The sequence below is a fragment of the Alexandromys fortis genome, unplaced genomic scaffold, assembly GCF_014885135.2.
Source record: "Alexandromys fortis isolate MF-2015 unplaced genomic scaffold, M_Fortis_MF-2015_v1.1 scaffold_134, whole genome shotgun sequence".
In the NCBI taxonomy this organism is placed as follows: Eukaryota; Metazoa; Chordata; class Mammalia; order Rodentia; family Cricetidae; genus Alexandromys; species Alexandromys fortis.
Genome location: NW_026068007.1, coordinates 55,515 through 69,214, shown reverse-complemented (window position 1 = coordinate 69,214; position 13,700 = coordinate 55,515). Strand labels below are relative to the sequence as shown.

Below are 13,700 nucleotides of genomic sequence, written 5' to 3'. Positions count from 1 at the left end.
GAAGGTCCTAAGGGAAGGTTACAGAAGTATACTAAGAACGTTCTTAAGAAACTATTCCTATAAATTCTGGGTTCGGGATTCTTATATAAAAAGCAAGCTTGCTGAAAATGTTAACATACTCTCACCACCAGAGACTCATGCCAGTTCGTGTATATGTGTGTACAAACACATACTTTTACTATTATTTCTAATTAGATGTATTGCTGGAAAGCAGATATGAACATGGAATGCAGAGACTAAAAGAAGGCATCAGATTCCTTGAAGCTAGTGCTACAGGCAATTGCAAGCAGCCTGCCTGATGTGGTGCTGAAACCGAACTAAGGTCGTCTGCAAAAGCAGTTAGTGCTCTGACCTGCTGGGCCATCCCTCCAGGCCCAACACATGTCTTCTTGTTTTCATTTCCTTGCTGCCCAGGATCATAATATATTACATTGTTAAGGTTCATTTCCGATCGCCACCTTTCCACCTTCATGTTGTTCTATCCTCTGTAAATCTTTCGAATACTTTACAAACAGGACATTTAAAGAAAATGATTGACTCTGTAGGTAAAGTAGAAATATTGGGTATTCTCATACATCAAGGGAAAAAAATTAATAACCGTTTGCCCCATATTTCCCATCATTTCTAACTTTCTTTTGCAACTTGGACCATACTTCTCTATGAGCCAAACTTCGCAAAGTAGGTAAATACCTTTTAAATATAGATTTATAAAGCGTGTGTACATATTTTCTCATTCAAACACGATCTTTTGATGCTGATATTTTAAGTGTGTCTGTGTGCACATGCGCATGTGCACACGCGAGTATGTTAGTATTAAGTGTATTCGTGTGCACACGCACGCGTGCACATGTGCATACATCTGGAGACCAGAGGATGAGTTTTGTAAGTCAGTTCTCTTCTCCCACCTTACTTAAGTGGGGTTTCTCTTATACTGAGTCCTCCAGGCTAGTTGGCCCTTATGCTTCTGGATAATTCTCTTGTCTCTACCTAGCATCTGGCTGTAGGAATGCCATACTACAGAGGCAGACTATCACATCCAGATTTATTACAAGGGTAAAGGATTGAATGAAGTCATCAGACTATCGAGGTGAATGTTTTATCTGATGAGTCATCTTGTCGGTTCCATGATTTCCTCCGGAACATAGATTCTGCTACTGTCAACGTCTCGATTTTGAACACAAACTACAAATGCTTGTGGACATGGGTATTCACAGAGATTTGGTATTGTGATATCTATCTATCATCACATATTTTTATACAGTGTGTGTGTGTGCATGCATGTGCACATGTGCAGGTGTACAACTGCTATAAATTCCCATTGCCTACAAATCAACGAAGGAGATCTGATTGCTGGATGGTTCCGCTAAGCCTACTTCAAGCTGCGATGAGTTAATTGCACAACACAGAATTTTGCTGTAAAATTTCACTGCGATAAATAACAAGCAGCAATTTCCTTCTAAACCTAAAAGTTTAAAACTATACTTTGTAGCTGTATTGTATTCTAAGTTACTAACTCTTTGAACCTAATAGTAAGGTCATGGCGACTTGTCTTCTGCTTGATCTCTGCATGAACGAAATGATGGCTGCTCGTTAAAAAACGAAAAAAATCTCTCACCACACTTTCCATAAAGGACAAAGCTTCATTTCCCTTTCCGCTTCAGCCACAACTATCGTATTCCTAAGAGGAAAAAAGCATCAGAAGCCTCTGGAAATCCAGATACACGCTCCTTACTGTTAATTCCTGTGGATTCTCCTCTGGGTCCATGGAGAAGCTCTTCTGCACAGAGTTCTCCACCCTTGTCAGCCAGCAGAGAAGCTCATCCAGCCTTCTCCTGTATCCAGCCACTTGCTTACTTTCTCCTTTTAGCCTACGAGAAAACGGCATGGAAAATGCTGACAGAAATCACTAAGCAGAACAGTATGCATTTGTTTTGGAAATCCAGACCCCATAAAACAAACAGAAAGTAATTACATTAAATGTTTTAAATTAATATTAATTGCCATGTATACCGACTACCATGCAAAAGACTATATATAAGACTAAAGCATCTTTTTTCCTTAATTAAATTCAGACACACTGGAAAAAGAAAATCTTATCTTGTCATCTGAAAAAATTAAATGGCAAGCTAATAAGAAATTTTTTAAGCCAGCTATTATTGTATAATAAAGTATTACTTAAGGAAAAGTGAAAATGTCCCTGTATAAAATAATAAGGAAAAAGTCATAAATTTCTCTGAGTTCTCCATGGACCGACGGCAGCAAGTATTACTCCGTTCCATATATATGACAGCAAAAATATGAATGAGGAAAAGAACTGAGCACTGAAATCTTCTACAAGTGTAAGACAAATACACATACATATCTTGGTGGGTTCATTAATAGAAATACAAACTGTGAGTTATGAAAAGGAGAAATATCAAGGGGAAATACAGCCCGAGTCTTAAAGGGCGCCAGGGAAGCAGTGAGCAGAATAGGGAAACAGAACTCTGACTCCCTAATTAGTTCTTTTCAATGGTGTAAGAATAACATCCAGGAACACCAGCCATCTGTCAGAAGACGCAAGGATGATCAGAACCCATGTGACAAATAAGACTGTCGATATAAAAAAGAAAAGAGTTTGAAGGCTGTTAGGAGCTTAGTGGCGTCGTTATTTTTAAAGCTACTACAGTTGGATGCTGATTCCAAACTGCATGCAGCACCTTAATAAATGACAGTGTGCCATCCCTAGCGGGAATTCATGTCTATGCTACCTTTTGTATTTTTAACCATAAAAACCATAAAATGATGATACAGTAGATATAACAGAATTTTAGTTAATAAGTATCTAATAGTCATATTGGAAAAGTATAATATTTAGTACTATTGAAATACTTTTAAAACAATAAAAATTCCTTAAAAATGAATTTAGTTTTAAAAAGGAGGAATGAAGCTTCAAAAAAAAATGAAGCACTTAATGATGATGATTGAAGCTTTAATAAAATAAGTTTTAAATATTTCATCTAACAACTTTGGAGATACCCAAAATACTTTGTCCCAGAAATATTAAAAATTAAATTTCCAGTGTTTCATAACTAATTCATGAATTAGTTGAAATTAGTTAATTGAAAACATGACTAATTTCATGTTTTCAAACTAGGAATTGATTATTTAGGAATAGCACCATAAACTGTAAAACTGTGTGACTATTGACCTACAGGCACTCAATACAAAAACAAACTGATCAGTGTGGTTATGCTCAATGACGCTGACCTCTTGGAGATCCTAGGTGGCCCCAAGACAAATAGATTACAGAACAAGAGTGAAGTTTACCATGAATTCATGAAAACAAATACTGCTTAAGTGAAAATATCAGAAGCTAAGAAAAGGGATGTATTGTTCACTGCACTTCCAAAAACTAAGTAAAATTATGTGTCAAAGTTATCTTGTTACTTTGGGGAGGAATGACTACCAGACTCCACAGACAGCCATCTGAAAATCGTGGGGGAATTTCTGCAGCTGCTGTTCCTATCCCAGCAGCGGCAGGAATGAGCAGAGCACCTAAATTCAGAAGCGTTTCCTCTTCCTCTGCACATCTCTCCAGTGCCATGGCTGTGGTACTCACACCTCCCACGTCTCCTGGTTAGTGCAGTGTAGCTCTGACATCCCCCAAAGGCCCCTAAGGCTATCGGGCAATGGTGGAAATTAAACAAAACCTGGTGAGCTGGTAGGAAGTCTTCAGTTCATGGAGGGTGTGACCTTGAAGGAGAATCTGTCATAGGAGCCTCATTTTCTTTTTACCTCTTCTGTTTCCTGGTCATGAAGCAGTCATCTGCTCTAGTGGGCACCCTTGCCATGATGTCCCAACACGAGGCCAAAGCAATTGAACTAAATACTCACACACTGACACCTGCAAAACTGTGACCCCAAATCAAGCCTCTCTCCTCATAAGATAACTCAACTCAGTTGAGTGCTACTGCAGCAGAAAGCTAACTACCACAAAGGCTCACCCTAGAAAGAATTTATGGGAAACTGTTACAAATATCTCGAAATTCAGCTTCAGCATCCTTCTTCATCAACGCCAAATTCCACAGCCCATCCCTCCTGTCTCTGTGGCAGCAGCTTCATGCGGATGTTGGCTTTAATCACACTGTCTTTCCCCTTTAAATTTGATCTTCTCAGTCTAAGTTATTTGTGATACTTAAATCCCCAGTGTTAAACATAAAGCTCAGAGAATGTTGATGAAATTGATTAAATTAATTGACCATTAGCAATAAATATACAGAAAGAACACACCAAGAGAATGAGTTCAAGAGAAACTATTCTAAGAAATGGATATTTTAAGTGTTCACCATGAAAATTTAAGACATAAATATTTTTCAAATACTGTCTCATTTAGTCCTCGTAAAACTGCCTGACGTCATAGCTTTCCTTTGTAGAGGGGAGACAGTGACTGGAAGTGCTGTGGTGGCCGGCACGGCACAGGTAACTCTAAGGGTGCATGCAATAGTGGTATAATCCAGCTGTGCAGCCAGCAGCTCTCTTACTGGACTTAAGGCCCGCTCAGCAAAATGGTACTGGAAACCTGGCCAACTACCGAGAGCTGGTGAGTTATGGACCTGGACATTAACTTACAGTTGTCACTTAGCTAAGCCAGCATCATTCAGTATTTATACTTACTCCCCTAGGTAAGTGTAATTCTCATCCCTCATCAAAGAAACCTGTTTTCAACAGAAAAAGCATTCCAACATGCCACATGGGTACCAGAGATCTGAACTAGGCTCCATGCTTGCATGGCCAGCATTTTATTGACTGAGCCATCACCCCAGGTCCCAAAGAAAGTTTTATACATATGACATCTGAACAGAAGAGTGAGCTTTTCTAGACAACCTAAAAACAACCACAAAGAACACGGACAGCAGATGTTTAAAAGTCACCAGTACTTATATCATGGTATTATATCAGATAGCATGTATTTTATATAAAAATGTCCCCCCTCTCCTCAACTGCTCAGAACTGAATTATCACCTGAGCTGCCGATCCTTCACCTCAGCTACAAGGCTGCTCCAGCGCTGGTTCAAAACCGCCAGTTTATCCTTCAGGAAACTTGCATCTGAGGGGCGGAGGCTGTGCACAATGGCCTCCCCAGTTTGGTTTACAGCCACCACGCTGGGCTGGTGGCTGCTGATGCCCTCTTCTAGTTCCTATGACAGATTACACACCATCAATTTCCTCCACTTAATCAAATTTTCGAGATACCTTACATGCACCCCATAGTGCGGCATCAATTGAAGAGCTTCAGAAACAAATCCCTGGGAGGGCTTTTTATGTTTGTGACAACATGATTTCGAACAAGTTAATTACATTTCCAGGGACACGTGGAAGTGAAAGCTATCTGAAAATTGAAACTATCCTCGTGAATGTCGTCAGGCAAAATATACTGACACAGGACACCTTAATAACAAGAAACAAATATCACCTGTTTACGTCCAAACAGGAGCATCAATCACATTTGATTTAAGTGAACTGCCTATCATCTTACGCATAAGTATGTAGAACCTTGTAACACACACACATGCACTCACATGCATGTGCACATACATGCACTTACATATACATGTGCACAAATATATGTGCACAAATACAACTTTTATGTGCAGCCATCTATAAACAATCCTCAACGTGCATTTTATTGAGATGTTAGATGCTGCCTCAGGCTGCAAAAGCTTTAAAGACACAGATTAAAAGACTACTTTAAAGTCAAGTCTAAATACTTATCTGTCACTCCAATTTTCAAGAAAAATGCATACCCTGTTGACAAGCAGGGGCGAGGGGCACTGCTTTGACTCCCCATGAACTGTTCACAGAAGATACATTATGAAAACGTAGTAAGGCAAGAAACACCTTTGGCAATGGAAGACTGAACGTGTGTTTGTCCCATTACTCTCTTTAGTGACCTAGTGTCGGGAAGAGTTGACTTTGTTGTTGTGCTATATATTCACAAGGCTGAGTCCCACAAGAGGCTGCCCTGTCCATCGAGGATGGCGTACTTTCATAAACAATTATCAATGACATGTATGAACACACAAATGGGATGCCTATGTGTTTAGTGGCAGAAAGCATAGAGCTTTCTAAATTGTACGGTGGTCAAAGCTCTTGGAATTTCAAAACTGGGAACTAGGAGTAGAACCAAAAACTGACAGTGATTAAAAACTACAGTGATGTATGCACATGTGAAACAAAAACAATAGATCTGTTTCCAACTTCTGTAACATATCTTAGCAACCACATCGAAACAAGCATCCAGCCTTCCCATACATCCCTCCTGACACAGGAAGCACTCACCAGTTGATGTGTCCTGGCTTTCTCCAGGTCCAGGCTACCATCTGGAGCACAGGTATCTACCAGGAGGTCTTCAGCTTCAGATATCCACTGTGTGAGGTCCTCCATGTCATGGTGGAACTGCCTCCATTCCTCCACAGTCCTGGCTAAAGACCTGGGGCACAAGAAACAGAATCAGAGGAGCTTCTCAGCTTTGCAGAACAACCTGGAAACATGTTTTCTTTAATAATCATAACAATAATCAATAATAATAGTGCCAGTCAATACCATCTCATTTAAAGTTTAAATTGAGTGAAATCACAGCTTCTGGTTTTGCAAAACATTTCAAGGTAGGTTGCGTTTACTAATTACCTTTTGAGCCTCATGCCAAATGCAAAACAGTGTGCAAACTCCATCGCCATTTCTCTGCCTCCTCTCTGCACACTATCTCTGCTTTTTAAAAAGATTTTTGCCTTCTCTGACTTACAAAGCCACTTTTGATTAATTGTAGGCAATTTAATCTACCCAAATTTGTACCCTTACCATTTAAATACTATGACACATAAAAACATTACTAATTATTCTATCCTCCTAAAAAGTATGTGCTTTTACTACTGATTGAAGGCTTCATTTAAAGTTAGAACAAACCCAAAGGAAAGAATAATCATTCCAGAACATTTAACAGAAATTTTACTAAGTTAGATGAAAAAATTTACAATTTAAAAATGAAAATACGGTATTTAACTAAAATTGATGGCATAATAAAGCATAAGAAGCAGAGCTAAATTAATATAAAAATAACATAATTATAAATTATGACATTATTACCAACAAACAATAAGTGCAATAAAAAGTTCTTAGGGAAAAATTGGTCATTTGTTTAAGAAAAATGAGCCAATACAGAGCCAGTCAGTGTTTAATATAGACAAAAAGTTGTCCAAGGACGTTGGGTGGTGGTGGTGTACACCTTTAATTTCAGCACTTGGGAGGCAGAGGCAGGTGGATCTCTGCAAATTCGAGTCCAGTCTTGTCGACAGAACGAGCTCAGGGCACGGGAAGCCTTGTCTCAAAACACACACACACACACAAACACACACACAGAGAAGGGGGGGGAAGAGAGAGTTGCCCAAGGATTGTTGGAAAAGTAGAGGTGTATGGATAGTACTCAGGATACTGAAGTTGGAGTTTACAGATACTGAGCTGGACCGTAACACATAATACATTCCAAAATCTAATTCTGATGGCTCATTAAATGGAAATTTCAAATCAAGCAACTAAGATTGTTTTCAAAACATATACAATTGCTTACCCACACACAGAAAATGTAAGGAAATGATACATTTTTTTAAAGGTTAATTTTATGCAATCACAAAAGAAAAAACTATCAGATATAATTTTACAAAACTAAATTTGTTGTATGTCAAAGGGCACACTGGAGTTTAAGTGACATACAAAAGACTGCAAGTAGTCCCACAGTAAACAAAAAATATACATAATATCTTTAAGGAAGCAAAACATTCTGAAACAATAAGTAGCAATCCCTTGGATTAAAAGATGAGCCACACTGCTGTGAAGAATCTTCAAATCCCACTGACCACAAAGAGAATATAAGACAGCAATGTAACCCATCACTGTAATACTGGTGAAATAGTCTTGTCAAAGTTAGCCAGAGTTCTAAAGGAAGGGCATGTTCATAAATACCACTGGCAGGACACAGTAGTCAACTTCATGTTATAATACAGAGAGAGTTTCAATGTCTTTTCATTTTTTAACTGTCTTTATCTAGTAACTAATGTGGTATGTCCTTCTGAATATGTGTTGCTTTTATTGGTTAACAAATAAAGCTGTTTTGGCCAACAGCTTAGCCAAGTAAAGCCAGGTGGGAAATCTGAATAGAGATGCAGAGAGAGAGTAGGCAGAGTCAAATAAACACCAGTCAGCCTCCAAGGAAAGAATACATGTAGAAAATGAGGCAATGCCATGACCACGTGGCAATACATAGACTAATAGAAATGGCTTAATTTAAGATGTAAGAGCTATCTAGAAATACACCTGCGCCATTGGCCAAACAGTGTTGTAATTAATACAGTTTCTATGTGACTAAATGGGTCCAGGCAGCCGGAGAGCAAAAGTGCAGTCTCCCTTTACAAAGAACCAAGTGTTATGATTTAAATGTGAAACGTGGCCCCATAGGCCCACGTGCTTGAATACATGATCACTAGCTGTTGGTACAGTTTGGGATGGGCAGAACCGTAAAAAGACAGGGCCTCACGGAGGAAGTGCATACCTCTTAGGAGGCTTGGAGGTTTTATTCTACCCCACTTCCTTGTCTCTCTTCACTTCCTGATTGCTGATGTGATGTGACCAGATGGCCTCCTCCTGCAGCCTATCATGCAAACTGAATCCCCTGAATCCATAAACCAGAACAACCTTCCTTCTCTAAGTTGCTTTGATTAGGTATTTGTATCAGCAATAAGCAAAGTAACTACTATCATAGATCTAAGAAAAAATATGTATAAGGATGAACATAAGGATGCTCCCTAACTACACAAAGAGGCTGTTTTTAAAATCTACATAGCAACAAAGATGAGTTCTATTTCTTCAATGACTGAACAGGCACATGAATTGTAGAGTTAGAATATTTTGACAGTTTGATCCCTTGCTTTTGCATCTGAATATTTCCAGTGAATTACTCTGTGATTGGTGCAGGAAAATTGTTTGTATTCTGTCAATCATGTTTTAAGTAAATGCTGATTGGCCAGGCAGGAAGTATAGGCGGGAAACCAGACAAGAAGTAGAAATGATACAATGAGAACAGGAGAATTCTCGGAAGGAGGAAGCTGACTGCTCCCACTCCTGCCCAGACCACCAAAGCAGCAGGATGTGATCTGCCCCACTGAAAAAGGTACGGAGACACATGGCTAACATAGATCAGAAATAACATAGATCAAGATGTGAGAGTTAGCCCAGTGAGAGGCTAGAGCTAATGGGCTAATCAGCTTATAATTTATGAAGACCTATATGTGATTTTCTTTGGGGGTCAACAGTTGTGGGGTACTGGGTGGGACAAAAACCCCAACAAACAAGCAAGGCCCCCGCATGTTACATGTGATAACCTCCCTGTTGTACAGTGCTTTTCATTGGGCTATCTCACGGTAATCCAAAAAGAAATCTTGCCCATTACTCTTTTCCCCTATTCACAGGCCCCTGTGCAAAGGCTACTAAGAGAAAAGCTCCAAAACATTCTATTAGGCAGAAGACTTTATGGAGCAAAAAAAAAAAGAAAGAAAACTTGGTGTGATATATGGATTCCAATTATCTGAAGCTGGTGAATATGGATTCCAATTATCTGAAGCTGGTGAATATGGATTCCAATTATCTGAAGCTGGTGAATATGGATTCAAATTATCTGAAGCTGGTGAATATGGATTCAAATTATCTGAAGCTGCCTCTGCTCCTCATTCACGTTAATCATGGCATCCAGAAGAAAGGAACATTAATAAAATCCCTTTTAATTAAAGAGAGAGACTTTCCTTATGCTGAAACTAAAGGTACTCTCCCATACTATCAAGATATTATGTTCTAGATGGTCGTGGCCTGTGGTCACATTTCTCTTTAAGGATGGAGCTCATATCTATTTATAAAGCAGGTCATATTAGAAAAGATGTAGACTGGTTTCCACGATCCTGACGTGCACACACATGGACGCTTTCAGGGACCCAGGAACTGGCCCTCACATTACGTAAACATCCGTTTGACTCCCACCTACCCTTTCCGATCGCTGTACATTCTATTCACTCTGTCCCATTTCGCATTCAGCTGACTGAGCATGTCCCTGATCTGAATGGCTTCAGGACCAGACGCTTCGAGGATCACATCCGGCTGCTTCTCGTGAACAACGGCAATCTGCTCTCCAAGTCTGTCCAGCTGATCTTTGATATCCTGCCAACATTCCATCATATAAAAACAGAAATCAGTAAAGTAATAAAAAATAACGGAATCACAGATAAAGGTTTACACATAAAATATTCATTTAAAATAATAGTGAGGCTAATTACTGTTGCATGTGCAAACTGAGGAATTTTCTATGTAAAAATCTATATTAGCCCAAATGTGAGGAATACCGTCACACTGGTGGATGGGGAAGCACCCCCCCTGACATTCTAACTGGCTTGTGGACAGGATGTAGGAAAGGCTTTAAGAACATTCGATGAAGGTAAGGAAAGGCTTAGATCTGGAATTAGAGTTTTAAATGCCTAATCACAGTAGCTTAAATGAGAAAATGAGTTACCAAATCCATCACATATGCCAGTTCCTTCAGAGATTTTACTATGATTTTATACAGAAGTGCAATCAACTATATGGAAAAGAAACTTTCAAAGGACTGAAAACTTGAACTCGCAATCAATAATGCAATTCCACACCCGGGCAACTAGCCAATCTTAAATCAATATGGATGACCTGACATCATTTGACACAAGTGACAATCAAGTTTCTATCTGATTAAAATAAGGTCTCTGTTGTTGCAAATAACTGTGCATACAGAAAAATCTAAACACACATTTTTTTAATTGAAAAAAAATTGTTATATCCCTCCAGTGAACACAGTAAAGCTTCACTATTTACACATAGTATCACTGACTTGGAACAATCAAGGATTTTGATCATCTTAAGTAAGTACAATAGCATCTGAGCATGGTGGTTCGTGCCTGGAACCCCAGCTCCCAACAGGCAAAGGGAGAGGGATGTGAACATCAAATTAGCCTGGGCTATGCAAGCAGGCCCTGCCTTTAATAAACCAAAAGGGGAGGGGAAAGGGAAAAAAGGGGAGGGAAGAAGGGGAGGGAGGACCAAAGGACAGAGGGAATCCTTACATTGTATCTATTAACCATGGCTACTACCTTTCAGCACTTAGATTTTTACCTTCAGAGAGTCTTCTTGGAAAGAGAGGTCTTCGCACACAGTGGTGTTCAGCTCAGGAATATTGAGCGATAATTCAATGTCATCCAAAGTGAGTAAAATTTTATTAATTTCAACCAGATAATCCGCAGGGAGGGCTGATGACGCAATTTCAGAAGAAAGTGGAATCATTTTTTTCTGCTGGATAGAGATTGTCTGTTAAAAAAAAAAAAAAAGAAATAATGCAGGCATCTTAAAACCTCCCAAGAAAAGTAACAGCAAACTAGAGAGAAAAAAATTACAGGACTGTTTATGGAAGCATGCTAGAAATCCAACCAAAGTTTCAAGAACCATAGATAAGGTAAATGTGATCAAAACACATTGTATACGTGCATAAAAATATAACAAAACCACTATCATAAAATTAATAAATGCTAATGTAAACAATAGCATCAAATGCATTTTTTTTTCTATTTTAACCGTTGCTGCTATACAAGCTCAACAAACTCTATTTCCCCTTCCATCTGCAGTTTGTTGCCATACCCCATAGATAAACTAACATCTTTATCTATGATCCCTGGCATCTACGTGGTTTCTCTAACAAACAGGAAGCACAACTGCTTCTCTGAGCTGTGAGGAAAACACAAATAAGTTGTCTTAAGATCGTTTTTTACATCATCCTTCCACAATATCACAATTAGATTAAATACTTTGTAGGCCACACTGCTCAAAACTGAAGCTAAACATGTTTACTCAACGGCCACAGTGGCACACACCTATGGTCTTCCTCCGTGTGGTGCTGAGATGGGAGGAGCTTTTGGTTCAAAGCCAGTGAGGACAACATACATGAGACCGGGTTTCAGTGGTTGATGAATTAATTAATTAACCAACACAAGAAATGCCATGGGGGGTTCTGAATGAAATGATATCAATGTAACTCTGAGACAGCAATGCTGGGCACAGATACCTGACGTAGTAGACTAATGTGCACTAAAGTGCTGGCCTCAGGCCTCCTTTGCCGTACTGTAGAAATCCTGCATCCTCCACTCAGAATAAAGTGCTGTCTACAGTGGGCTGCTTGCTCCTCTTTACTCCTTGATAGCTATAGTTTAATAAATAAATCTTTTTTTTTTCTTTCTTTTGGTCTCTTGAAACAGGGTTTCTCTGTGTAGCCCTTGCTGTCCTGGAGCTCACTCTGTGGACCAGGCTGGCCTCAAACTCAGATCTGATATACAACTTTCAAATGGCCAGTGTAGCTACTGATGGATTCAGATGTCTTCCCTGACATATTGTTTTTCTTTGGAGACAGGTCTCAGGTACACCATGCTAGTCTTCATTCCCTATACAGCCAAAGATAACCTTGACTCTAACCCTCCTGCCTCTGAGTGCTAATACCACCAACATCACACCCACTCGCTGTCCATGGTGCTGAGGGTGGAACCTGGGCCTTCATTCACACAGGCAAACACTCCCCGGACTGAGGCACATGCCCAGCTCAAAGCTTTCACAGCTATGCTTTATTTGTCGACTAGAGCATTCTTCTGTAAATCTGAGGACAATAGTGACAATTACAAACACACGCTTTTTCATTGAAGGATTATAATTAATTATTTTCAAGATCTCTAAGTAAAGTTAAAACTCCAGGCTGCACATCACAGCAGCATTAAAGATCTGCAGGCCCTGCCTTCTAGGAACCAATCAGTCTCTGTTCTCGTTCTCATCATTCCGAACAGAACTACATTTGTTAATAATGATTATTTTATTCTCGTAATTTTACTATCTTCTAAATAAAAAGATGATAAATATCTTATCAATGCTAAATACATATGCATATTTTTAGACTTAATTTAAAAGAGCCCATCCTGGCAGGGATGAGGTCACAAAATTAGGTTCACGCATCCCTTTCCTCACCTTTAAGGATAAAGAAAGCAATCCAATGAATGCATATGCACACTGAGAACTTACAGCCATCCTCCTGCTGCAGCTTTCTGGCCATTAACAAGATCTGCTTCTCAGAGACCAGCAGCAGCTGAAACTCCACAAGTGCTTGTATTGGGGTGGAGGGTGTTTCTCTCTGCAGGACTTTTCCCCGTTTCTGGATCTTACCACTAGAAACTGCTGAAACACCTCTGTACCTCCCTAACAAATGGCAAGACCAGGAATCATGGTCTGCTTCCTGAGTCACATGACAGGCTATTATTCTGCAAGGCCACAGTGACCTGAGACTTCACAGTAAACAGGACAGATCAATAACAGCATTCTAAAGATCCAGATTAAACCAAACAAGCAAAAAGAATACGCATTCATCAAGACACTCATCTACTGCCCTGCTTAGGGGTTTCCTGTCCCTCTACTTTTTGTAGTAGCTCAGCAGTTCAAAATGTGTTTTCTACTCCCCAAATAGACCTTTCTCCCAGTGTGATAAATCAAAATGCCCTATTATGAGAGAGAAAGAGAGAGAGAGAGAGAGAGAGAGAGAGAGAGAGGGAGGGAGGGAGGGAGGG

General features: G+C 39.5%; 1 protein-coding gene across 2 annotated transcripts in view; it reads right to left on the bottom strand.

The window, feature by feature from the left end:
• Nucleotides 1-13,700, bottom strand: part of LOC126513311 (utrophin) — a 346,673-nt gene that overhangs the window by 281,848 nt on the left and 51,125 nt on the right. For both annotated transcript variants that reach the window (XM_050161608.1, XM_050161610.1), the window contains exons 21-25: nucleotides 11,221-11,412; nucleotides 10,067-10,239; nucleotides 6,322-6,472; nucleotides 5,005-5,180; nucleotides 1,733-1,868 (exon numbers count right to left, since the gene is read on the bottom strand). In XM_050161608.1, the coding sequence (XP_050017565.1) occupies nucleotides 1,733-1,868; nucleotides 5,005-5,180; nucleotides 6,322-6,472; nucleotides 10,067-10,239; nucleotides 11,221-11,412 (828 nt within the window). The remainder of the gene's footprint in view (nucleotides 1-1,732; nucleotides 1,869-5,004; nucleotides 5,181-6,321; nucleotides 6,473-10,066; nucleotides 10,240-11,220; nucleotides 11,413-13,700) is intronic.